This window comes from Dasypus novemcinctus, chromosome 3 (genome assembly GCF_030445035.2).
Source record: "Dasypus novemcinctus isolate mDasNov1 chromosome 3, mDasNov1.1.hap2, whole genome shotgun sequence".
In the NCBI taxonomy this organism is placed as follows: domain Eukaryota; kingdom Metazoa; phylum Chordata; class Mammalia; order Cingulata; family Dasypodidae; genus Dasypus; species Dasypus novemcinctus.
This window is the reverse complement of record NC_080675.1, coordinates 132038264-132064756: the sequence shown is the minus strand read 5'-3', so window position 1 is coordinate 132064756 and position 26493 is coordinate 132038264. Positions and strand designations below refer to the sequence as shown.

The 26493-nt window shown below is 46.0% G+C and overlaps 1 protein-coding gene across 1 annotated transcript in view; it reads right to left on the bottom strand.

Moving 5' to 3' along the window:
- The window catches only part of LIPC (lipase C, hepatic type), a 138853-nt gene extending 117185 nt beyond the window's left edge, over positions 1-21668 (bottom strand). The window contains exons 1-2 of the mRNA XM_058294267.2: positions 21360-21668; positions 21029-21161 (exon numbers count right to left, since the gene is read on the bottom strand). Of these exons, the coding sequence (XP_058150250.1) occupies positions 21029-21113 (85 nt within the window). The 5' untranslated portion in view covers positions 21114-21161; positions 21360-21668. The remainder of the gene's footprint in view (positions 1-21028; positions 21162-21359) is intronic.
- Between the last annotated feature and the right edge of the window lie 4825 nt (positions 21669-26493).

The window sequence follows — 26493 nt, the reverse complement described above, 5'->3', positions numbered from 1 at the left end:
TTCCTGAATCACTTCCAGGTTGCAGGGCAAGGTGTCTGCAGGAGGCAGCACCTGGCATCTCCTTCAGGCTGTATACCTGCTGCCGTGTTGAAACTCTTGGCCCAGTTCAGTGTTGGGGATATGGTGATGGAGTTTTGGGGAGTTTGACCTGTATCCACAGGGGCTCTGTGTATATATGAAACTGTGCCTGCTCTAGCTGTCCTAAAATGGAAGGCTGGGCCAAGTTGGGAGGAGAGACTGTGGTCTAGCGTGCTTGAAGAGGGCTGGGATCCTCCCTCCCTCTGCTCCCTTTGGCCTTCAGAGGGTGGGAAGAAGACCTCAGCCACATCTGAGGCTCTGTATAGGAAGCAGAGTGGGAGAGGCATGGACCACTGGCACCATCGTTGTCTTTCTTAGTGACAGATGGGTTGGAGTCACATTGGCAGGACCCTCGGAAAACTATGCACACTGTTCTCATGGACACCATCATGTGAGCCAAGCTTACCAGCAGCAGGTGGGACCAGAGTGAACCAGAGAGAGATGAGGGTGATCATCACGACCAACAAGAGGGACCCCCACTACCAGCCTGCAACCCCAGGGAGGTTAGGCCGTGAAAAGTAGCCCTTGGCCTACTCTCCTACCCTCCCATGGTTTCCAGTGGGAGAGGAGGGAAAGAGTAGATCTATATCCCACCCACCTTAGGTCCCTGCCTTCTCGAAATCTAGCCCATGAAGGAGAAAAGGAAGAATTTCCAATCAGATGTGAAATCAAGACTTAAAATTAAAATAAAAAGATTTTTAATGATAGAACTGACCCAAAGTTATCTGCCCAAGATACTATTAAGGGGTGGAAAAGTTTTACTTGGTAGTGGGTGGTTGAAGGCAGGGATGGGAGAAATATAAAACTGTTTCATGCTTATATCCCTCTAAATTCAGACTGCTCGATAAACCCATAACATAAGTCTTAGTTTTTATAGTATGTGGTCCTTTCAAGCTTGGTGAATTGAATCAAATTAATGTATAGAGCAGTGGTTCTCTAAATTTAGTGGTCATCAGAATTATCTGGAGGGTTTGTTGAAACACAGATTATTATCCCTCCCAACCCCTGGGATTTTGATTCAGTAAGTGTAGGGTGGGGACTGAGAATTTGCATTTCTAACAAGGTCCTGGTCTGAGAACCACATTTTGAGAAGCACTGTGGAATAGACTAGTGCGTCACTGAAGTGTATATTAAATGGAGCCTTGGAAATAAGCCCTCAAACATCCTTAGGAAGCCAGTAAAAATGATGCTATTATTTATTTTACCCATCAGCTTCCCCTAGGAGGGGCGATGTTTGACAGTTGACAATGTTTGAGAGTTGACATGTTAAAGGACTGATTGAAAATACTATTGCCCTACAAATGGCTGAGGCTTCAATGCCCTCCAGGATTTCCCTGATTTACCAATGCTCACAAGGCCACCTCTGCCAGCTAAAATAACTGCTACAGCAAATCTCTGAGCAGGAGGCCCAGTGTCTTTGTGGGGAGGGGACATCGCTCTTTGCCTAAAGCCTGGAGGCCAAATTGCACAGTTAGAGGTGTGTAAAGAGGGACAGGGAAATCATTCTTGCCCTTGTGGAAGCAGGAGTCATCTGTGCCTCCAAGCCAGCCCTCCATGGTTTGACCTGCCTCTCCTCCTCTGAGCAAGGCCCCTCCCAAATGGATCCTGCTGTCAGGTTTGAGCAGTACTGATCCTGCAAGAAATGACCATGGTTTCCAAGCTAGGCCAATCAGAGATCCCATCCTCCTGGCCACACTTATCCATTCAGGGCTGAGTACCTGGCCAAGCAGAGTCCTTCCTGGAAATTTTGCTATGAGTATATGATAAGGCATAGCCTCTCTGGAATCTTAAGCTTTAAGGACCAAGGAAATCTGGGATTCCCAAGTGCCATCATGGAAAGAACTTTTTTATAATTGGAGCCAACCAAGAAATGAGACAGAGTGAAAGAGGGAAAGGGACAGAAAGGGAGGGAGAAAGGGGAAGTAGAGGAGGGAAAATGAAAATAAAAGGGGAGAGAGAATACCTGGTGGCAATTGTAAAGTCATATATCCAGCTGTATTTGAAGCTAATATTTTGGACATCCCTCTTATGTGAGTAAATAAATCCCTTTTTTTGATTAAGTTAATCTGAGTTGGATTTTTGTTCTTGTGACCACAGTCCCAACTAATAAAATTATTGGGTATTGCTATCTATTTTTTATATCACCAACTATGTTGACTTTCCTCCAACCCCACTCCATTACTTATCATCTCTGGCTTGGGTCTCAGTAACAGCCTCCTAAGCCTTTTGAGTGCCAGAGGCTTTGATAGCTCGGAGGTCATGTGCCTCCAAGTAATCAATCTCAAGGGATGACTTGCCCAGTCCACTGGAGTTGGATTGACTTGGATGGGGAGGGTTTGGGACAGCCTGATTTCAGTTCACAATGACTCTTTCTAGATTTCTTGGGGGAGGAAGGCAGGGCTAACAAATTGTGATCACAGCCTTTTCATGACGTAAAGTAAGGTCCCTGTTGCAAAGAATGAGCTATCATCTCCCTCCAACTACCTTCTAGTGTTCAACATAAAACCCCTGGAGTCTTTATACTGGGCTGCTTTATTGCCTTGGGCCGGGTTTCACACACTTTTCCTTAACCACCTAAAAGGAAAATCCTGTAGGGATCATTATGGGTGTGAGCTACCATGGCAGATTCTGTTATCAACACCAGGAATCTCCTCATGACTATCACCCAATAAAGTCATTGCATTATCCCAGTGGCTGGACCATGGCCTATTCAGTGACCTTGACCTTCCTGGTAGCCTATGTAGAGCAGACCACCAATGGGTGGCTTGGCTGGTCCCTGACCTGCCTTAACACTTCAGTATTGCATTTCTAAAATAGATCTAAATCTATGCAGTGTAATAATGGAAATTGATCTTTTTTACAGAAGATTTCATTGAAAAGAACTCAAATTGTACTTCACAGCAGAAACGTAATGCAAGTCCCCTTTGAAGTTGCTGTTTATTTCCCCCAGAGCACTAAATATTGCCCACCACTGTTTCTTGTCCTCCCTTTCTCCACATGGCCTCAATGCTTCCCACAATTGTTCTAAGGGGATTCTTCAAGTGAGACCCAGGACCAGCATCAAAATCAACAGCACCTGGGAACTAGTTAGAAATGCACATTCCTGGGCCCTACCTTCGACCTCCTGAATCAGGAGCTCTAGAAAGGGTGGGAGTGGGGCAGCAATCCATGTTTGAACAAGCCCAGTCAAAACCATTGACCTCTTCAATTCAGCTCCTGCCTCAGTTTCCACACTCCACTTAAAAAAAAAAAAAAAAAAGGTCAGAAGTACTCAAGTGGCTACTACAAATTGCTCCTCAAGCAAGCTCCTTGGGCATCTTAACTCATGCTCCAGACCATGAATTAGTGGCTTCAACCAGTAATACTCAGATGAAAAGTATCTCTCCCTGTTGCCACACCAGTGGCCTGACTGAGGATAGAGCAACTCCCCCGTCTTTGTTGCAGAGCCTCAGAGGACACTGGAATATCTGAGGAGTGGGGGTCATGTGGGGCTTCTGCCAGCAGACAAAAGAGAATGAAGTGAAACAAAACAAGCCTCCGAGGGAAGAACCAAATGCACTTAAAAACTCTTCCTTCCCAGCAGCGCATGTGGATTATAGAGCCACATTTATCTTTCAAAGTAAATAGCAATCAGGCCCAAGGAGAGAGGAGACTTTCAAATAATGGCCAACATATGCTGATATTGACAGTGACCCATAAATCTCAATTTCTTTGGGAAAGATTGTTGGGTGGTATTTAAATTCCAAGCCATCCGATGAGAAGGAGATTTCCCTCTGCCATGGATCTTAGTGGAGCATTCTTGGAAATACCAGCCAGTGACCATGGAGTTACGCATTAACTGCTGGCCTCCGCCATGCTTCCTGACACTCCGTTACCCAGGTGGGGCGTGTGACAGCGGGGACACAGAGTGGCTGGGCCGGGAGTGCACTGTGGAGTAGGCTTCTGAGCAGCCATCGAGGGAGGTTGAAAGGCCCCGGGGCCTCCTCTGCCACCCGCCCCAGCCTGCCCAGCAGGACTCCCCGCACCCGCTCCCTGCAGAGCTCCCACCTCTGTTGGAGCTCACGCTGCCCCTCACGGGCCTGAGGCTTAGAGTCGGCCAGGCCTTTCTCCAGGCCTCCTTTGCTTCTCCTCATCAGCAGTTTTCTCGCCCTTCATGGCCTGGCCTTTGTCCTCCAAAGGCAGAGACCAGAAGCCTTTCTCTCCCTCGGCGGTTGGCACGCGCGCGAGAGTATAACTGGCTTCTACTCCCCGTCCCGCCATTTTAAAGAGCCATCTGTGTTACATCTATTTGCTCCTTGCCAGGCATTCTTCTGATTTGGCAAATATCTCATTTGATCCCTGCTAACCGGTCACTCCACCTCTGGAAGCGTCAGCGTTCTCACCTTGACAATGAGGACAATAAGAGCATTGCTCTCACAGAGGATTAAACGGGATGCTCCAGGTAAAGCCCTCAGGCCTGGCACGAGGTGAAGCTGTTCACGCAGCCGGGTGAGCCCCGCCCTGCTGGGGAAGGCGCTGCCACCACGTCCCCGAGGCGGAGCCCCTGCCCTTCTGAGCAGGCACTTGTGGAGCCCCTGGACCTCGCCCTGAGGGGAGGGAAAGCTTCTTAATTGCCTTTGCATCCCCAGCCCTGAGCCCAGGGCCTGGCACAGAGTAAGCGACCCATGAAGATGTGTGAAGTTAGGAAGGAAAGAGGAAGACTTCAGTGGGTCCCAGAAAACGCTGGCACTGAGCTCAGAGGATGGGGCTGAGGTTCTTGAGTGGGGACATCGAGGAGAGGCCTTCACCCTGACCCGAGAGGAAAATGGAAGAAAGCTCAGAAACATGACAAAGAGGAAGGGCCTGAAAGAGCGCCGACGCTCAGGGCCCAGGGAAGGGACTTGTCCAAGGTCACACAGCTATTTGGTGACAACCCCGGGACCATAATTCATGGCTGAATTTTCCTAGTGTGGGCAGCACTTGGTTCCACCACACAAGGAACTCGTTGTAAAGGACTCGGATGAAACTTGTCAAGAAATTATGCAACCTGAAACAGACAGGAGAGCCTAGGGAAAGCAGTCTGGAGCAAACCTCTAGGTCTTAATTTTCTCTGTGGTTGTTATTTAGAAGGTCCTAATTCCTGCCATGACCCAACCCCTTCCTCCAGGGCTACTGCCAGGTGGGCTTCAAGGTTTGGACCTGGGCTTGTTAATTCTTTCTCTGCCAAGTCTGAGGACTTGAGAATTGCATCAAGACCAAGTACTGAAGGGAAGTGGACTTGGCTCAATGGATAGGGCGTCCGTCTACCACATGGGAGGTCCGTGGTTCAAACCCTGGGCCTCCTTGACCTGTGTGGAGCTGGCCATGCGCAGTGCTGATGCGCGCAAGGAGTGCCGTGCCACGCAGGGGTGTCACCGCATAGGGGAGCCCCACACGCAGGGGGTGCACCCGATAAGGAGAGCCGCCCAGCACGAAAGAAAGTTCAGCCTGCCCAGGAATGGCAACGCACACGGAGAGCTGACACAACAAGATGACGCAACAAAAAGAATCACAGATTCTCATGCTGCTGACAACAGAAGCGGACAAAGAAGACGGCGCAGCAAATAGACACAGAGAACAGACAACTGGGGTGGGGGTGGCAGGGGGAAGGGGAGAGAAATAAAATAAATAAATAAATCTTTAAAAAAAAAAGAAAGAGTATCTATCTCACATATGTTAAAAAAAAAAAAAGACCAAGTACTGAAGAAGTATATGGGGACAAACAGTCTTGGAGTCAGGTTGACCTCAATTTGAATCTCATCGCATCCTTTTACAAGTTTGCACAAGGCAATCTGACTATAGGAGACAGTTTCCTCTTACATAAAATGAGAATAATAAGAAACATCATAGGGTTTTTGTAAGAATTAAGTCATGAACAAGCAAAATGCTAGACACAGTAGAAGGCATATCCGACTGAGGCAAAAGGTTGTGTCTTACTCATCTTCATATCTCTTCCCATTAAGACACTGCTTTATGTCTAGTAGTAGATGCTAAATACTAGTTCATAGAGTACGTAAGGAGCTATCTCATGTCCTTTAGAACTTTGCTTCTCAAAGTGTGGTTCACAGACCAGCAGAATTGGCATCACCCAGCAATTAGTGGAAATGCAGGCTCTTAGGGCCCAGGTCAGATCTACTGAATAAGAAGATCCCTTTTATCAAGCTCCCCTGGTGATCGTATGTACATTAAAGTTTGAGATGCTCTGGTTTAAAAAGCATCATCTGAGGCTGGGGGAAGCTAAAAACTCCCATCAAGGCAGTGAGCGTTGTGCAGAATTTATGTGCAAGAAAACATCACAAACTTGATACACACCCCTCTTCCCACTCTTGCCATTCTGGAAGTGGTTTCCTGGTTCCAAGGAAATGCAAAGGTCTTGGAATCACTTCTGTAAGATCCATAATGGGAACAGAGCCAGCTTCTCACGAATCCCGGGGTGTTGTCCCGAGTAGAGTCCGCCTTTCAAGTGGAAAGCTGCGTCCCAGGAGGAGAGCACGGCTGTAATCAGGAGCCCCAAGTGACTTCAGAGTCTCCATGATTTTACATGGGGCAACAGGGCAGGACCTGAGCTGCTTCTCCTAAACCTCTGGGGTGTTTTCCATCCCAAGCAGGGGTATGGAATTTTCCAGATAAAATTACCTAAAACTCACTTTTAAAAAGTCTGTTACTTCGCCCTTTGGTGAAGTCATTTGTCATGTGCCTACTCCGTGCCAGGCCTGTGCTTGGTCTTGGGGATATGAGAGTGACTAAGACTCGGTCCTTGTCCTCGAGGTGCTCAGAGTGTCACGGGGAGAGTGAGAGGCAGGCAGATCATTAGAGAGCAATAAGGCAAGAGCCATGGAAGAGCGCTCCATAAGGATGTGTGTGAATGTTAGCACCAACAACCAAGGCTCTTACAATCTCAAAAACACTGCAGAGAGAGGTGAAGGGGACATCAAAACTGAAGGCAACTGGAAAATCTTGACTGGATCCTGGTTTGAAAAAAGCCAAAACAAGATTCTTGAGACAATTGGGGAAATTTGAATATGAACTGGAAATTAGTAACTGTAAAATATTTTTAATTTTCTTAGGTGTGGCGATGATCCTGGGGCTTTGTAGGAGAATGCCCTTATTAAAAGATTAATGCTGTAGGGTGATATGTGGGAAAAAATATACCAAATACAAACCATGGACTATAGTTAACAGTAATATTTTAGTATTCTTTCATCACTTGTAACAAAGGTAACACACCAGTGCTAAGTGTCAATAATAGGGGGTTAAAAGGGCTTTGGGGCTTTTCTTTTTGGAGCAATGAAAATGTTCTAAAACTGCTTGTGTTCATGAATGCACAACTCTGTGATTATACTGATAGATGCTGACACGTAGATACTTGTAAACGTTTTTTTTTTGTGACCAACATTAATAGTTGCAAAGTGCATCATGTACATGATCTTGTTTTATTCTGTGGGGTCCCTGAAAATCACCCTATTTACAATGACCAACAGAGACTTGGAGACATTAAGTGATTTGCCTCAGGTCACCAGCTGGCAAATGACATAGCTGGGGCTTGGATTTAGATCAGGTCTTTACACTCCAAATCCATTTCTCTTTTCTCACCCATATTTTCTCTCAGGAGGCCATGATTTCTTTCCTCTGAGAGGGGAGTTTCTGTGCAGGCCAGGAAACTTTAGCCCAGGCGTGAAGAGGAAACAGTTGTACCTTCCCAGTCCCTGCTCTGTCCTTGGGGCACCAGCTGGCAGTCTGCTCTTCCTTGTCTACTTTGCAGGTGAAGGGAAGGAGGTGGGCATGCTGGGAGAAGGTAGCAGCTGACCTTGAGCCCTTTCTCTTTGGCCAAGGCCAGAGTGATTCTAGGCAATGGTCTGTTTGAAAACAGCCTGTGTGGGAAAAACACCTCTCAAAGCCAGACAGAGTGTGTTTTGGGCTCACACTGAGCCAGAAGAGTGTGTTTTGGCCTCACACTGAGTGCTTTTCTGCAAAGATGATGGTTCTTTAAGGCGCAGCGCCAGAGGGTGAGGTTTATCACTTACCAGCAACAGGAGCCAGATAAATGGCTCCTTCTTGGTTTCCTGCCAGTTATTGCTTGTGCTGCCAGAAAGTCTTAATCACGCTGTTGAAAGGGGCCCGTGCCCCCTCCCCCTACTAGTTGCCAGCTGGCTGCCCGTTGCCTCAGCTGGACACTAGCTTCCTGCAGCCCCTCAGCAACGCTCCTCTAGTTGGACCTGGTTGGGAGGGTGTGGACTTACTGCTCACTTTCCAACCTCATGCATATTCATAAGTCTCTTTTCTAATTCTGAAGCCCCCTTTCCTCCCGGGAGTTGCTGAAGCTCAAACGAAAAAAAGATGTGTCTGCTGTGTTTACTGCATCCCCAGCTTAGCCCAGGACCTGGGACAGAGCCTTGGAACGTGTTTGCTGGATGAATGCTGAATGAAGGTGCTCAGATCCCACCCAGCAAGAGGCCTGACACAGAACTGGCGTGTGCCGAAATCTATGCATAAATCAACACCCCAGACCCCAGTCTCTGAGTCTGAACGTCCCCACTTAATTGGGTGGTTTGTCCCCTGGGTATGAGTGGATAGGTTGATTCCCACCCTCCAGTCCCAGAGCCTCTTGTAGCTCTCCATGCTTTGCCATTACCCATGTGGAAGAGCCATCCTGATCTCCCTCTTCAAGGGAGGGGAGCCCTTTGTGCCATGAAGGTGTTGTGGCCAGGGTGTGTGCAATCACCCACAGAGAGCAGCTAATAGAAAAAATTCCAAGACCCACGTGATGGGCAGGAAGGAGATTTTCATAAGGGAGATTTCTCAGGTGTCTTGATGATATTACCAAGCCAAAGAGAAGCTGTGGAGGCTCTGGCTGCTTGTGAAAACAGCCCTAAACCTAGAGAATTCCGGGGCAAAGAAAACAGTTTTACCCTTTTGAAATACTCTTTGTTACCTTAAAATTGGGCCAGGAAATTTAGGCTTGCCATCACAGGCATCCTCCTTTCTCCTGGCTGCTGGGTTTGTGTTCACGTCCGTGTTTCTGAACTTGACTTTGGGGAGCCAGGGGTTGTGATAGGCTGAGACATGGGGGGGACAAAGACTTTGTCCAGAGATGGGGCCCCTCTTGGACCACCGAGGCTGCTCCTGCCCACTGCTGGCAATTTGTGTTAAGTGTGTGCAACTTTCCGGTTACAAGTGGCAGGCTCAGAGAGGCTCAGATGTCTCTGTCCCACTGCGCCCTGGCACTGACATCTAAAGTAGGGTAGCTCTGAAGGCCAAGGTATCCATGGGGGCTTTGAGGGGCCACCAGCATCTCTGATGATGGCGCTCAGCGTCAACGAGATTCCAGGGCCCTTGGGAGGCTCCTGCTACCCTTTGACCTTCAGGCAAGCCCACATTTAAGCCAAACCAGACCGTTTCTCTGACTTGGAGGAGAGGTGTGGGCTGGGAGACAGACTGGCCTGGGTGTGAAGCTTGCTTTAGCCACTTACTAGCTGAGTGATCTAGGACAAGTTAATTCTTCTCTCCGAACCACAATTTCCCCATCTGTAAAATGGAGGTATTGGTATCTGTCTCACAGAGTGGTTGCGTGACTTAAAGAGATGAGCAAAGCACTCAGTACATGAGAAAAGTCTTTAAAACGATAGCTACTGTTATTTCATAAGGGTTCCACTCAATCAAAGTAATGTTTTCCTTCCAAAAAACACCAAATATATATTTTTGATGTTATTACTTGATCAAAAAGAGATGCGTATTTGGCCCTGGATAAAACAGCATTGGGAAATAAATGGTATAATGGCCATTTACTGCTTTGGATTGTTCTTACAGAATCACGCCTTTGTCCTCGTGGTATTTGGGGATCTTTGAATCACTCAAGGCACTTAGGAGTCAGCTAGGGTTAAGTTAGGATACAATGACTCATGTTTAAAATGGATAGGACTTTCATGCCGTATTTCTCTCGCCTAACAACGTCTGAAGAGCGGATCCAATGAGGCAGCTGCTGACGGTCTTGGGGCCGTGTGTGGCCACTTGGTTTAGCTCTGCGGACACCCTGGCAGGCAGTGCTGGGAGGGACCCACGGATGACTTGTGAGATCAGAGGTGCAGGCGGCGAAGGGCAAGGCTGTGCAGCTACTGTGTTGGTGGTGAGTCTCTTAGACTTACCAAAGGCGTTACCTGCGCTTGTGTGTGAGAAAATGAGAACGTGACACAACAAAAACCACGAAACCAGCCCTGCTGGCAGCCAGACCATGACGTTCCCAGCTGAACGCAGACAGCGCCCACAGAAGATAACCAGCGTGCAGCAAGGTGCCCACCTCTGTCTGCACCAAGATGGAGGAGCAGGCCACTCAAGCCAGAAACGTGACGCCACGCTCCCCGCTTCCGACACGCGTGGCCGCTGCTCCTGCGCCTGTGCCGGTCTAGCCCCACTTCCACCTTCCTGCCTGCTAGAGCTTTAGTAATTTAACTAGTTAATAATGAACACGCTTAAGTTGTTATCGATTAAATTCATTATTAAGATACCCAGTCATCATCTTGCCCCCGCTTGTTTTGGACAGAATCCAATGTGGAATTTCCCCTGCTTCCCCAGCCCCTCCTTGGATTCATCCAGCACACGCAGCAAGGTTGATGAAAGCCCCTCCCAGCCTCCTTTTCTGGGATGGCCCAGGGTTCCTCCTGGCTGCAGCAAGTCCTTTGACCGCAGCTGGGTTCCTGGTGGTCTCCTGCTGGTGGGCTTTTACATCTGCAAAGCCTATACTCCTTACAGGGCTATTGTAAGAAGCAAGTGATGGATTGTAGATGGAAATGAGTTTTTAAAGCTGAAATGGCTGTAGCTCCGTCAGCTAGTACTATGTGGAATTTCCAGATGGTCCTCTTTTCCTTCTCAGATAAGGTGTTTTAAAATGGAAGATTCCTAGTCAAGCTTGTATTGTGTGTTCCGGCTGCACTTGCATGGGTTTAAATCTTTCCTAGGGAGGAAGTGTGCAGATTTTGGGTAAGGAAGGGCAATTAACAAGAAACTTCAGAGAGGCTTGCCACTGGGGCCTGCCTTTGGCAGTGAGAACTCGACTGAGCTTGCCAGGGTCCTGGTGGCTGCACCCCACGCCTGCCCTTTCTTGTTGATAACGTTCTCTCCGTCAGGGCGCCGCAGGGGTTTTCAGACAGGCTGGGAGGTAAGGCCATTGGCCCTTAGAAAGGCAGCTGGCAGCCTGTGCCTTGCCTCCTCAACCTCAAACACCAGCCCGGGAGGTGGCACCTGCTACCTCCAGGACGAGGGCCCAGCTCCTCTCCTCTGGCGCTTGGCTGCCTTGCTGCCCCCCACCCTGGCCTCTTCTTTTAATGTGCCCCACCCTGGGCTACACCAAACGACTCATGGATTCCCAATTTCACCGTCCATTTTCAAGCTTCCAGTCCTGGTTTATGCTCTTCCTTCTGCTGGCAACGACCTTCAACTTCTTTTCCTTCAGAACTCAGTTCAAACATCACCTCTTCTACAAAGTCTTCTCAGCTGGCTGCCCCTCCTCAGGGCTCTTGTAATGTTTTGGCCATAATGTTATTTGAGCACTTATCACACTGTATTAAAATTAAGTCTCTCCCTATGGAGGACACCAGTATCCCCACAATGTTCCCACAACACGTGTGCACATGTACACACATACACACTTCAGCAAAGGGCTGTAGGGGCTTAAGGAACCTTTAGTTAAAGAGAGCTGGAGATTGTCAGAAGGGAGCTCCTGGAAGGGTGGAAACGAGCTTCCTCATTTTTGTTTCCTGACCATAGAATCTGGTACATAGCAGGTGGGCAATAAATGCTATAATTTGCTGCTGTTGAACTTATGTTTCAGTATGAAACAGTATGCTGTTTTCACTATTTTGGTTTCTCGTGGGACTAAAAAGCTGGAAAATGTGTCACTGGAAAGTTTCGTGCAACCATAGAAAGGCCAGTACTTGTCAACTGATAGCACACTCACTCTGCCCAGCTTTTGGTAATACCCAGCTCATATGAAAAGAATTTTCTGGATCATATTTTCAGCCTTGCCAAGGAGCGGCTTGTCACGGAAGGTTAATTAGCTATTGCAAAGGGTATTTTCCACCAATGACAGGGAAGTCTCAACACTGGAGTTTTTCTTTGGGAACTGTTTTCTTTTGATCTTTTATGTTGGAGAAATAAATTTTTATGACTGTCTTGGGTTTTTAAAATTTTATTTGGGCTATGGCTACCCTCGAGGGAGGTCGTCATCCAGGATGGTGCTGGCCTGGTAGATTCTGACTCCCCCCAATTCCCGAGAGTTAGAAGTGGAGCCCGGTTTGCCTTGGAGGATCGTGCTGCTTCTGTGGGAAGAGCCTGGGTCTGGCAGTCAGAACAGTTGGGTTCAAGTGTTGATTTTGCCATTAACTATTTTTGTTTTTTTCTTGGTTCTCAAGGTGTAGCCCCAGACCAGAAGTGGTACCTGAGGACTTGTTAAAATGAAAATTCCTGGGCCCATGCCAGACCCACTGAACTAGAAACTCTGGGGGTGGGGAATTCCAGTTCAACAAGCCTTTCAGGTGTTTCTGATACATACCAAAGTTCAAAAATCACTGATTTAGTCAAACCCCTTCATTTTATCATTTTGAAATGAATTTATTTTTTAATTATTCAAAGCATTAAAATAAATATGCTGTATAACATACTATAATATTACCAAAAGCTTGGAAGAGACAAAAATTTTGATAAAAGCTCAACTGAGGTAAAACATTTTCTTCTGCATTTTTCTCCCTCACACATGTTTTCACACTTGTAATCATAGGACACACCACAATTTGGTATACTGTTTCTTTCCCCCACTCAGCATTGGAACGTAAGTACTATTCAGTATTTTCACCTACATATTTTGAGAAGAACTATTTTTATTTGCTGCATAACTCTCCCTTGAGTATCTATATTACAATTTACTTCGCCAGGCTCCTAAATGTCAGTTTCTGTGAGTGGAGGTAAAAATGCAGTGGGCCAGCCAGGAGGCCTCCCCTTCTTCTACGCATTTGGCCCTTTTCACTTCCTCTCGCTTTCCCCTGCCCCCTAACCCTCACTGTGGAAAAAATAGAAATTATGAAAGAGTCTGGAAATAGAGTCATAAGCAGAGAGGAAAGGGAGAACAGTAGGCTGGCTGCCTGCCTGTTTTCCAGAGTCATCCAGAAGAAACTCAATTCTCCCAAGCCTCAAACCTTGAAGCTGGGAAGCCACAGTGCTACCTTGTGGCCACAACTAAGAATTGCACCTTTTCCAGAATAGCAGGGCCGGAGTTCTCTTGGGAGCCTCGCATCCTCCAGTGCCAGAGGGACTGACCAGGCTATGTGCCATTGTTCTGGTTCTCACATTAGGTTAAAGTCTGGCCATGACAGCCAGCCTCCCTGGCAGGGATCCAGATCCTCGTCCTCCCCTGGCCAGCCGCTTTCCCTGGTGGCCTGGACCCCTCCCATGGCTGAGAGGGTCTCATTCTAACATGCATGCCCTCCTGGGGTCCAGTGCCCAGCCATCTTCCTGCTGTGCCCCTGCCCTAGGTGGACCCCAAGGAAGTCAAGGACAGCCAGGGTTAAGGTCAGGGCAGTCATGTCCCCCTCAATACCACACTAGGGACTGCCCAGCCTGGTCTTGTGGACCAGGTCTCAACCTGACAAACCTCTGGCCCAGTGTAACCTCTCCTAACCCCTGTCCCTGCTGGTTCACCTGTGAGGACCCAGCATGCCTTGCAGCATCATGTCAGGTGGTGTGGAAACAGGGCAGGGAAGAGGTAATGGTGGGAGTCTAGGTATTGTCCAGTTGGCTTTTGGTCGGGTCACTCATTTGGTGATGTTTTCAAGTCAGTTTATAGGTATTATTCCTTCAACCACTCAGATCCCCAGATTCTCTCTAGTAAATGGATTATTCACTGGGTCCAGAATTAAAGAATATGGGTTCAAGTTAAGCAGAGTGAAGACAGGCCTCTGTCCTCACACCTCAGTGTGACACTCCCCAGACCCTCCTAGCTGTAGTGCCAGAGAGTCTGGCAGTGGATGGGAGGGTCTCTGGCAGAGGGAAGACAGGACTGCACGAGTCCGTGAGGGGCTGGCCCTCCACTGGTTCCAGGTCTGTGTACGCGACCCAGTGAATGAGTTCTATCTCTGGGTGCCACCTCAAATATTAGTTGTGAGTGGCCATCCTGGCAATTGTGAAGACTTGTCAGGAATAGGCAGGCCCACCGGGGAGTGATTCAGACCTGGTTGAGCCTGCAAGGACTCTGCAAGGTGGCATCTGAAAGGCCCAGTGCAAGGTCCTCTGGAAACAGGCAGATCCAGGACCAATGTCATTACAGCTAATCAGGGTCTTTTCAAATTTTTTTATTTTAGTGTTTTATTGTATGTCTAATTACCTTTGTGACCTTATAACTCTTTAAATATCTTTAAATATATTTTACTCCTAATCCTTAGCAATATACATGCATATTAGTTTTCTATTGCTCCTGCAACGAATTATCACAAGTTTAGTAGCTTAGAAACAACACGAATTTATTATATCACAGTGGTGAAGGTGAGAAGTCTGACCTGGGTCTCACTAGACTATAATCTAGGCATTGACAGGACTACATTTCTCTCTGGCGGTTCCAGGGGAGATCCATTTCTTTGCCTTTCCTAGCCTCTGGAGGCTGCCCACATTCCTTGCCTTGTGACTCCTACCCTCAACCCACAGTGGCCTACCAAGTCCTCACTTGCATTGCTCTGACCTCCTCTCCCCACCTCCCCTTCTACATTGAATTATTCTGGGTCTACTAAAATAATCCAGGATAATCTCCCCATCTCAACCTTAATTCCATCTGCAACCTTCATTCCCCTCTGCCATGTAAGGTGACATAGTCACAGGTTCATAGTCGTGGGACATGGGCAGCTTTGAGGGACCATTATTCTGCCTACCACATCATGGATATAGTGTTTCATAGTTGTGATTAAATCTGTGTGTTATTTGGTCCTGGTTTTTTTCCCTATCTTACTTCATAAAAAATTCTTTAGGGAAGTGGACTTGGCCCAGTGGATAGGGTGTCTGTCTACCACATGGGAGGTCCACGGTTCAAACCCTGGGCCTCCTTGACCTGTGTGGAGCTGGCCCACGTGCAGTGCTGATGCGCGCAAGGAGTGCCGTGCCACGCAGGGGTGCCCCTGCGTAGGGGAGTCCCACGTGCAAGGAGTGTGCCCCGTAAGGAGAGCTGCCCAGCGCGAAAGAAAGTGCAGCCTGCCCAGGAATGGCACCACACACACAGAGAGCTGATGCAGCAAGATGACACAACAAAAAGAAACACAGATTCCCATGCCGCTGACAACAACAGAAGCGGACAAAGAAGACGCAGCAAAAGGACACAGAGAACAGACAACTGGGGTGGGGTGGGGTGGAAGGGGAGAGAAAGAAAAAAAAGAAATCTTTAAAAAAAATCTTTATATTTATTTTGAAAAGAAGCAAGACGGTTTTTTTTTTTTTTTTTAACTTTTTTGGAGGTTACAGTCCCCTTTCCTAATTTGCCAACAGCCGTGACCTCTTTCCCCAGCAAAATGCACATACACATAGCCTTGGATGCCATTCCAGCAGGTGCAGAGATTCCCTGAAACCTACCCTGTGGGCCTCAGTCTCAGCAAGAAGCCTTTTTCACCCCTGAATTCCATCATTATCACCTCCATGAGCTCCTGGAACTTTTTGTAGTAGGTATTCAAAATAAGGTTTGTTTAGAGACTCACGGGAGAAGCTGGGCTGTCCATCCTTGATGATTTCTTGTTGTTGGGCATTTGAATTGTTTCCTGTATGTGGTAGCTGTGACTGGTGTTGCTAGCAAGAGATCCTTTGTTTTTTATTCTTTTGGAAGGTATTTGGACTTGAAAAACATGCACACTTTATATCAGTTCTATGCCTTTGCTTATCCACTAGGAAAGCCTCATTCTCTCTCTCTCTTTTTTTAAAAGATTTATTTATTTATTTCTCCCCCCTCCCTCCATTGTCTGCTCTCTGTGTCCATTTGCTGTCTGTTCTTCTGTGTCTGTTGTATTCTCATTAGGTAGCTCTGGGAACCCATCCTGGGACCTTCTGGAGTGGGAGAGAGGCGATTACTCTCTTGTGCCACCTCATCTCCCTCTTTTTGTAAGTCTCTTATTGTCTCTCCTCTGTGTCTCTTTTTGTTGCGTCATCTTGCTGAGTCAGCTCTCCACATGGGCCAGCACTCCTGAGCGGGGTGGCACCCCCAATGGGCGGGTACTCTTTGTGGGCCTGCTCACCATGTGGGCCAGCTTGCCTTCACCAGGAGGCCCTGGGTATTGAACCCTGGACCTCCTATATAGTAGATAGGAGCCCAATTGCTTGAGCCGCATCTGCTTTCCCTCATTGTCTTTTGTTCAAATACTTCCTTCAAGTTCTGGCTCAAATGCTGGCATCTGCTTAGAAACCAACCCTCAGGCTTGCTACTCCCATTGTACAAAGTCTTTTTCTTTCCAGTGGTATTCATGCAAAAGTTAGTAATACTTAACTATTTTCCTGGTTTGTTCTTTGGTTTAAAAATAATTAATTTTAAAAAGAATTAATTTCACTTGAAAGATATTATTCAAATACAGTAAAAATTTCATTTATGAACCAAGATATGTACTTACCAAGCAAAATATGACACCTCACAGTTTACAATCTATTTTGCTGTTTTAAATTTTTTTTTTTTTTTAAGATTTATTTATTTATTTAATTTCCCCCCCTCCCCTGGTTGTCTGTTCTTGGTGTCTATTTGTTGCGTCTTGTTTCTTTGTCTGCTTTTGTTTCTTTGTCCGCTTCTGTTGTCGTCAGCGGCACAGGAAGTGTGGGCGGCGCCATTCCTGGGCAGGCTGCACTTTCTTTTTCACGCTGGGCGGCTTTCCTCACGGGCGCACTCCTTGCGTGTGGGGGCTCCCCCACACGGGGGACACCCTTGTGTGGCACGGCACTCCTTGCGCGCATCAGCACTGCGCATGGCCAGCTCCACACGGGTCAAGGAGGCCCGGGGTTTGAACCGCGGACCTCCCATATGGTAGACGGACGCCCTAACCACTGGGCCAAAGTCCGTTTCCCATGTTTTAAATTTTAAACACAAATAAAAACTCTATGTGGTCTCATAGAATGATACAATTGAAGTAATTCATGTTCTGTTACTTTGTCTTTATAATCATTATGCTGTTATTGTTGATTTTGCATCTACTGTTTAAACGCATGAACCCCACATGGGTTGTGTTAGGAGATGCCCAGAGCAAATTTTAAGGATTCTGAACAATTATGAGTTTACTCTTATAATGAACACATGCCACTGAACCTGTGATTATTGGGGCCAAATGTATAGTTGGGAGTTATCTAAATTAATGCCAATGTAGAAAACAGCATTTATCAAAGGATAAGTAAATTACAATATGCTAATTTGACGTTTATATATATGTTAGCACAACTCATCAGTACCACAATTATTTAGAAATTAGACCAACCAACTATTCTTTGAAGGAAGTGCTTTACTCTATCATGACATCACTTAGAATTGTTATTATGAAAAGCAGACCAAATCATTGCTGACTTTCGAGGCAGACAGCTCCCACCTGCATCCCCTCTGATTAGACTGTAAGCTCCTGGAGGGCAGGGCCAGGACCTGCACTCCATTATCCTCTATACGGTGGTATCTGATGTATGAAGGCAGAATTCTCAGAGTTTGTGTTAAGATCATAGGGGACCCCAAGACCCTTTCATCGGGGTCTGTGACGTCCTCCCTTTTCCTATAGGTGAGGCCCAATTTTCTTCATATAGACTTCAATGAAAGCAACGTATCCCAACAGACTGAATGCAGAAACAGGCCAAAACACCAACTGTCTTATCTTAAGTCAGACAGGAAAGAATTCTGCAAAGCATCCTGGTAAAACAATGTTATTCTTCTGACTCATTTTTGTTGTTTGGAAAAGGGTTATTTTCCATAAAATTATGTTATGTATGTTAACATGTGATGGACTGATTATTGTTATTTTTAAAAGCATTAACATATGTCTTAAAAAATGTCTCCATTTTAATTTCTAATATGGTAAATATCGGTATCTATAATGCACATTGAAAAAAAAGTTATCTGGGGTCCTCAATAAGTCTTAAGAATGTAAAGATGTCCTGAGGCCAGAAAACTTGAGAAACTTTGCATGAGGGCACTCACTGCCTTTTATATGGTAGAAGCTCAGGGCACACTTACTGAATCAATGAGTGGCTGGCTGAATCGCTGCAGCGTTAGCTGCTTCTAGGATTTGGAAGCTGGGGCTGGGATTGGAAGCAGGGGATGGGCACCCATCGTCAGGCACTGGGAAGTGGGGGCTGCTGAGGGCCAGAGGAGCAGCTCTTCCATTTGGAGCATTGTCATCTCTGAAGGCAACACCAACAGGCCGTGGGGTCTGGGGATAAGGGTGGCAGTGGCTGCGTGCCAGGGGGGCTTCGGGGACCACATCGTGCCCTGTCCACTTTGCGGCTGAAGGGCCTGAGCAACGGCCGGAAGGTGCCTCTTCTGCTCAGAGAGAGAAACTGAGCAGAGGGGTTTTCTAGGAACTCCTGACTGTCGAATCACTGGGTAGGAGCACGGTGGGGAGGCTGCGGTGTCGATCACCCAGAGGGAGGCTCTCGGTACCTGACCCTGCTCTGCTCTGACCAGCCGTGGGACCTTGGGCGAAGTTACTAAGCTGCTCACTTGATCGACCATAAAGTGAAGATGGGATAAGTTGTTTGTGGGGTGCCTGGCACACACGGACACAACACATTAGTGGGTTCGTTAGTAAAACGCCATTCATAATCATTTTAAGAAGGAGGCTGGGAGAGGTTGGGTTAAGGGGGAAGGGTCCTTGGGGGAGTCTTTACCGGTTCCAGCTTAAGCCTGGTATAGGCCAATGCTTCTCAGCCTCAGCACTATTAACATTTGGGACTAGTCGATTCTTTGTTGGGGGGCTGTCCTGTACGTTTAGGAGGTTTAGAAGCATCCCGGGCCTCCACCTACTACAGGACGGTAGCACCCCCCACCCCCCAGTTGTGACAATCAAAATGTCTCTGGATATTACCAAATGTCCCTGGTGAGCAAGATTGCTGTGGCTGAAAACCACAGGTATCGATCCTCTCCGACAGGGCTCCACTGTGGGACGCCTGCTTCCCTGCCGTTTCCTCGGGAAGATGTCCACCAGCGGGCATTCCCAGGCCTGGCTCACTCCCTGCAGAAAGAATTCTGCCAAGACATTCTGCTCCCACGGGAACATGGGAACGTCTGGCTCTGATCCTCCCAACTGACGAGCCCTCCTCTAAGGGAGGCCTTCTCCCTCAACTTTTGGACAAACCAGGACACTGGGAACGCAGCGGGCTGACCAGCGCGAGGAGATGTGTTGAGAAACACAAGGACAGTCCCAGCCTGGGCGAGGCAGCCCCTCCCTTTGCCTGCCACCTCAGCACTGATGGCCTCCAACCAAGTCAGTCACAAAACAGGCGGGGCCAACAGCGGTAGAACGATAAAAGAAGCACGCAGGATATGCAGGCAACCGCAGGCTACGGCGGCGAGGGGGAACGAGCCACAGCAACATCAACCACACGAGAACCGCATAAACACCATGTTAAGTGAAACAAGCCAGCCACAAGAGAGCACATTCTGTTTCCACTAATGAAAAGTTCCAAAAAAAGGCAAAATGACCTCTGGTAAAGCTCAAGGGGCACAAGAGGGATGCTGGTTCAGTTTGAAAATCCATTAAGCTCATATGCTATAGAGATACACACACATATATATACATGAGTGTTATATTTCAATAAAAAGTAAAAAGCACAAACAAACAAAAAACCAATATTCTGGGCCAAAAGGCAGGAAAGGCTCTTCAGCAAAATCACTGTGACCTAAGGGAATAAAAGTCATCAGCAATTTTACCTATATGACTCTAAATTATTACATAAGAGCCATTGTTGGAAATGGCTTTATAAATGAGAGGATATATGCAAAATAATTAGCCCAGTACTTGACAACTAAAATACTCAGTGAATGAAAATTAATTCTACCAATAAGTTACTAACTGACCTTCCATACGACATAATGGTCAAATACAAAGGAACAACCCTTGCTCTTTGAAGAAAGAAAAGGTTTGGCAATTTTCACATTTATAAGTAAATTCCTGATTCTCAAAGTTTTTAAAGCTCTCTCTGAATACAATCTTTGAGAAGAGAAAAATCTAAGCTTTTACCTTAATGTTATTAGCTCCTGACCAGTAACTGGCACAAAACAAAGTCCCAACCTCTGGACCATATTTGACTCAAATTGATCTACCAGTTTGTCCAAATCGTTCAGTTGACTTCATATCAGTCATTTATTGTTTCAGTGTGTTTGCCGTGAACCTGGAATCCACCTGCCGGATCTGGCATTTGGACGTGATCAATTTAGTTTGTGAATTTACAGACAAGACGGCTGTGACTGCTATGATGATTCCACAGTCTCAGAGTGAAATTTTGGCAGAAAAATGAAGTCTACATAATGTACAGTGATCTCTCTAGTCCTGGGAAACAGGACTCTTATGCATTCCTCTCTCTCTGAGAGAGCCAGGCAATTAGACAAGCCAACAAGACAGAGCATTTCATTGCAAGCTGTGCGCCCCAATTGCAAATTAGATGCCAGATTAAATTTCAAGATCTGAAACTCTTTCAGATTATTTTCCACTGAAGACAGCTTAGCACGGCCCTTTCTGAATCAGATATGAGAAAGACTTTGCTGCTAACTGCAGGCGATTTTACAAGACTACCATTCTCTGAGTGTTTTCTAAAAGTTCCGTCTTCGAACCTGTGATGCCACGAATAGGAACGCTTTGAAGCAAGCTCTGTCCCACATAGTCAAGGACACTTGGGTTCTTTGTGACACACATTTAAAAAAGAAAACCAACCCATCTTTGTAGAAAAGACAGGCTCTTACCTAGTCCCAGGCTTTGTCCACAGGTACTTGCTTGGATAAAGATGCACAAAACCAAGAAAATAGAGACACACGAGGAAACTTCCATTTCTCCTGTGTCACTCAGGGTCCGAAGTCTTCTTGCTAATTTCTGAAGCTAAAGAGATCAGATTGCCTATTGATACTTCGTTAGGGAGGGTGGCCCATTAATAATTAACCTTTAAACCAGCTATCTGGTGTTCACTTTCCTTGCTGCCCCCAACCCTAAATCCAACTCAATCTTAAACCAAAATGATTGATCTTATTTTAATCACGATCCATTTTGGAAATACAATACCTTGTCGTGTACTCTTACCTTCTTGGGCCAAGGTCACAGTTCCAAATAAATCAATTTAAAGTTTATGTGTTGTGTTTGGAAATTCTGTCAAAGGTCAGGGTTACGTGTCTCCCTTGTGGTTGCCTGGATCTCCCTCTGACAGCACTGCCAGGGGGTGCTGGCTTAGGGAAGGGCTGTTTCAAATCTCAGGCTAAGCCAAAGAGGAAGAAAAAGGCTCGCTGTGCTGAGAGCCCCCAGAGGGTCCATTTTCTGTGGAGCTCAGCAAAGCTGGCAATGCCTGTGGCCAGGGTGTGGTGGGGCAGCCTCCTTGCGCTCTACAGCAGAAAGGGGCAGAGAACCTCCGGAAACCTCCGTGTGAGGAGGAGCAGAAGGAGAACTTGATGCCCTCGCTGTGGGCCCCTTGAGGGATGAGCCTAGAGGAAACACACCCTTTCCTCCTCTGGGTTAATGAGTGTTCCAGCTGTGTCCGCGGCGGCTTTGGTTGTCAGCGAAACCCTGCTGGAGTCATGCTGCTGTGTAGGGCTTTTATAATATTCTTTGGCTCTCTAGTTTTATTTCACCTTCATTCATTTGTTCAACTTGTGTTTTTTGTGTGTTTGTTTTTGCATGTCTACTACATGCCAGGCACTGTTCTAGCCCTTGGGATACAGGAGTGAATGAAGCAGGCAAAGATTCCACTGCTCGTGAAGCTTCTGTGTATCAGGGGAGGGGAGAAGGTAGATGAAAAAACAATAGACGTAAAAACTAAGGAATCTATATAGATTGGTAGAATGCAATGTAAGTGATGGAAAAAGGGTAGAGTGGAAATGCTGAGTGGGCAGTTAGATAACTTGGTGATCATAGCCTGAAGAAGCCTGACCTGAAAGTCTGGATGTCCTTGATCTCAGCTCAAACCCAAACTACATGCTGTCCTGTGGCTGCACGTCCTTCTGGAGGGTGCCAACTTGGGGACCATCCAGTCAGATGCCCGATTGCTGAGCAGGAACCTCTGCCCTGGCTGGCTCCTTCCTACCCTGTGTAGTTAAGCATGAACTAGGGATCCCACTTCACTTCTTTTTCCCCATAAACCCTAAAAGTGGCCTGACTACCTGCCTTGGGCTCCTCTCTCCTGGGCCCACTCTCACCTCTCACCTCTTCTCCTCTGGGTCCTGGTGGTAACCAGTCCCACCTCCCACCTTTCTGTGCTGCATAGCTCATTAGAGACACCTAAGAATCCGAGAACTGCCAGAACACCAAACCCCAACAAACATATCTGCAGAGCACACTTTCTTGTTTTAGCTCTCATAATTCCTTGGCTGGCCCCACCAACGATCCCTTGACTGCCATCCCATGCCAGCTTAAGGTCTGTGAGGCTCTCTGGGGAAGTAATAAGAAGGAGTGGCTGTCTGTTCCCTTCCAGGGGGTGGGATTGCCATGACCTCAACCCAAATTCTCCCCATCTGTTCCATCACCGACACTGCCTTCCTGGGGTTGTTTTTAAGGCTTAGGCTTTGCAGTGATTCCTTGAAGCTGGCCAGGGAGAAGGGAGGAATTCAGAGAGCATAAGGTTTCCAGATTCTGGGAATCCTGGCCTACCATTTACTTTGCTTCATGAAATTAGATGCGTTACTTAACTTTACTCTTTTTTTTAAGTATACTTTTTTAAAGTAAAAAAAAAAAAGATATTTAGAATACATAAATGTTACATTAAAAATGTAGGGGATTAAGTTCACAATTTTACTTACACTTAATTGTTTATGTATGTTCATATATAAATGATACAAAAATAATAATAACAGGGTTAGTTGGGGGAAAATATTTTGGTTAGTAGTAATAGTTTGACAATGCTCTTTAATCATTAGTTAAACAGACTTAACAACAATGCAAGTTATTGGTGATAAGGTGAGTTATGAGTGTCTTGTATGATGTTATATATGTTTGTTTTGTAAGTTCACAACTATTATTATACACTTATTGTTTATGTATGTTTATGCATGAATAATACTCAATAAATTAATTAAAAAAATAAAATAAAATAAAAATGTAGGGGATTCCCGTTTGCCCCACTCCCTACACCTCCCACATTTTCCCATTATCAAGATCCTTGATGTAACAAATGGAGTACATTTGTTACAATTGATGAACACATTTTGGAGCATTGCCTCTAAGTGTGAGTCATAGTTTACAGTTTAAACTCTTTCCCATATAATTTTGTAAGTTATGACAAGATATATAATGGCCTGTATCTGTCATTGCAACATCATTCAGGACAATTTCAATGTCCCAAAAATGCCCCCAAATTATACCTATTTTTCCCTCTCCCTCCCTTCAGAACCTCTAGTGGCCAATGCCTCTATATCAATGATAAAAGTTCTCCCATTGCCAGAATAACAATAAGTCTATAGTAGAATAACAGTAAGTCTACTCTAATCCATTGTTCATTTCCCAATCTTGAGGATTCTGAGATAGTGATGCCCACTCTACCTCTAATCGAGAGAGGTCTTAGATCCCAAGGGGCAGATGGATAGGTCTATCCTGCTTGCAGTAGTAGACTCCTTCTGTTCCTTGGGATGATCATTGCCCATCATTTCCTTGTTAGTTGTCCTGGGTGAGTCCAATGAACTGAGAACAGATGTTGCAACTCTGCTGAGATTCAGGGCCCAACTGGCACATGGACAGTCCAAAGATTTAGTCTCTTGGACATAAACTTATCAACTAACTATAGGTTCAAATAGAAGGGGCAAAAGAGCCATGTGTAGAGAAACCACAACTGAGTCCAACTCTGTCATGCTGGTGAGCATAAATTCCAAAGTAGGGCCCACTGGCAGGGCACCAAATGCCTGAGCTATCAGCTCTGCCTATAGTGTCTGGATGTCTCCAGAGCCCTCAGGAGCCCTGCTATTTGAGCAATATTTATTGTAGCAGTCAATAAGATCCTGCCAATATGTAACCACTGGAATGACCTTCCGACTCACTTTGAAGTTTCTTAGTCATATAAACTCATTTGTCTTTCCCTTTCCCCCATTTGGTCAAGGTCTTTGTCTGGTTGCATTGCTAGTTGGTGCTTGGTAATAATCTCCAGGAGTCATGACCCATGCCGGAGGGAAGGAAATGCATTTATATGCTGAGTTTGGCTTAGAGAGAAGCCACATTTGAGCAGTAAGGAGGCTCTCAGGAGGTGTTAACATTATTCTTAATGAGTCTCCCTACTTGTAAAGTGGTGATAGTAATGTATGGCTGAGATAATATTTTGAGAGATAAACTTAACGTTATTTTCCTCTTGCTCTCCTTCCCACTCAGGGGTCAAGGTAGAGAGAAGTCTGCAAATATTTTTTTCTTCCAAAAACTCAGGAACCCAGGGCAAATGGATTCTAAGCAACAAAACACAAACAAAAGGCTAAAAATGTTTTAAAGGAGTGTGAAGGGAGGACACCTCCTACCTCCCATCACTGGTAAGAGAGTCTCTTAGGCTTTGGAGATGGGTGATGGAGGGGGAGATTATCCATGGGTCTGAGAGCAGAGGGGACATTCCAAAAACTGCAAGAAGTTGGTAGGAACTCAGAGAGGGGATGACTGTGTGTGTGTTGGCAGATCAACAAAAGATGTCCCTGTGTCTGGTTGGGGTGAGGGCAGCAGTTAACCTCCAGGGCAGACAGGCCATGGAGATAGGGAAAGGGGCATCAGTGTGGACTGATGAAGAGGACCACGTGCTCACCTCCCAATGTCTGGATACTTTGTCCCTGAAAAAGGTCAAGTTATTGGGCCTATTCCCAGAACAACTGAATCAAAATGTCTAGGACTGGAGCCTAGAATACTCTTTTTTTTTAACAAGTTCTTCAGGTCATTCTTGGTCACATGAATTTGAGAGCCATTGTCTCAGAGTGGTGATTGAGCAATCTATTGGGGCACAAGAAGAGAATAATAAACCTTTCAGTTTTCCTTATATCATCTTAGAAAATTTTATGTTTGCTTATGTTACTTTTATATTATATTAGTACTATATGATTGGTATATAATACTATAAAATATTACTGATGCTATATAATTTTTAACAAATAAATATCTATATTTTGGGGATGCTCAAAATTTTTTAAACTGATGGAGGTGCTCTTTCCAAAAGGTGTGGAGACTGCCTTAGTGGGATAGATAGGCTCTATAGAATCTAGTTGACTCCACTAATGCATCTGACATCTCAGTAGATCCATTAGTGGGATCTTTGGTCATTTTCATGTCTGGAAGTCCCAGCAGTTGATCAGGGATTCTTCATTTCCCATGAGCTGTAAAGGGGGCAAGCCTGAGCCTCTCAGACTCTGGAGCCTCCAGAGAAGTTATCAGCACCTCCCATGTCTATAGGACTCAGGGGTTTCTTTCTAAGCAATGCTTTCATGACTTTTATAATTTGGTTGACACTACACTTTGGTTTGCAATCCTCAGTCTAAAATAATAATGATTTTATAATTAGATTTTTAAAAAATTGCCCAGTTCTTCCTCTCTTTTAATTTAAGTGGTTCTTGAAGAAATAGAGATTTCAAGAGATTGGCATTTGATGACCTGGATTGTAACATCTTTCTTTAGTGTAATGGTGATAAAGAAGTTAATCCAAATAAAAGAAATAAATATTTTACTGTTTAATGATGAGAGAAACAGGGTTTTATATTCAGAATCAGATGTTCTTGTCTTTCTCTTCAGGAACTGGACAAACCTGAGCATGGCGGCCTCTGGTTGAAGTTCTAAGAAAAATACTAATCAGAGTAGCACTTGGTTTGGAACCATTATCTCCCTAATTTTACAGTGGGAGTTTAGAACTGGCACAATGCTACCCCCCCAGCAAAAGGCTGAGAGAGGGGAATCAGGACTGTGTGAGTTCAGGGTTAGTCCCCTCAACAACCACAAGCCCTTAATCCCTTCACAGCTACCTTTCTCCAGGACCGATCTGGGCTTTCCTACATCTCAGCTCTATTCCACTTCCAAAATGAAATTTATGAAGTTCGTAGGATCATGTCATTGGAATACAACTACCTTCTTTTACTCCTGCCAGAGGTCAAGCTGCCACAGTGAAAATAGCCAAGATTTTATTGGGTGACTGCTTGATCTGTATGCACAGTTTTTATACCGTATGGGAATACAGCAAAAACAAGAAGGGAAATCTCATTAATTTGAGTTGGCTTGTCTT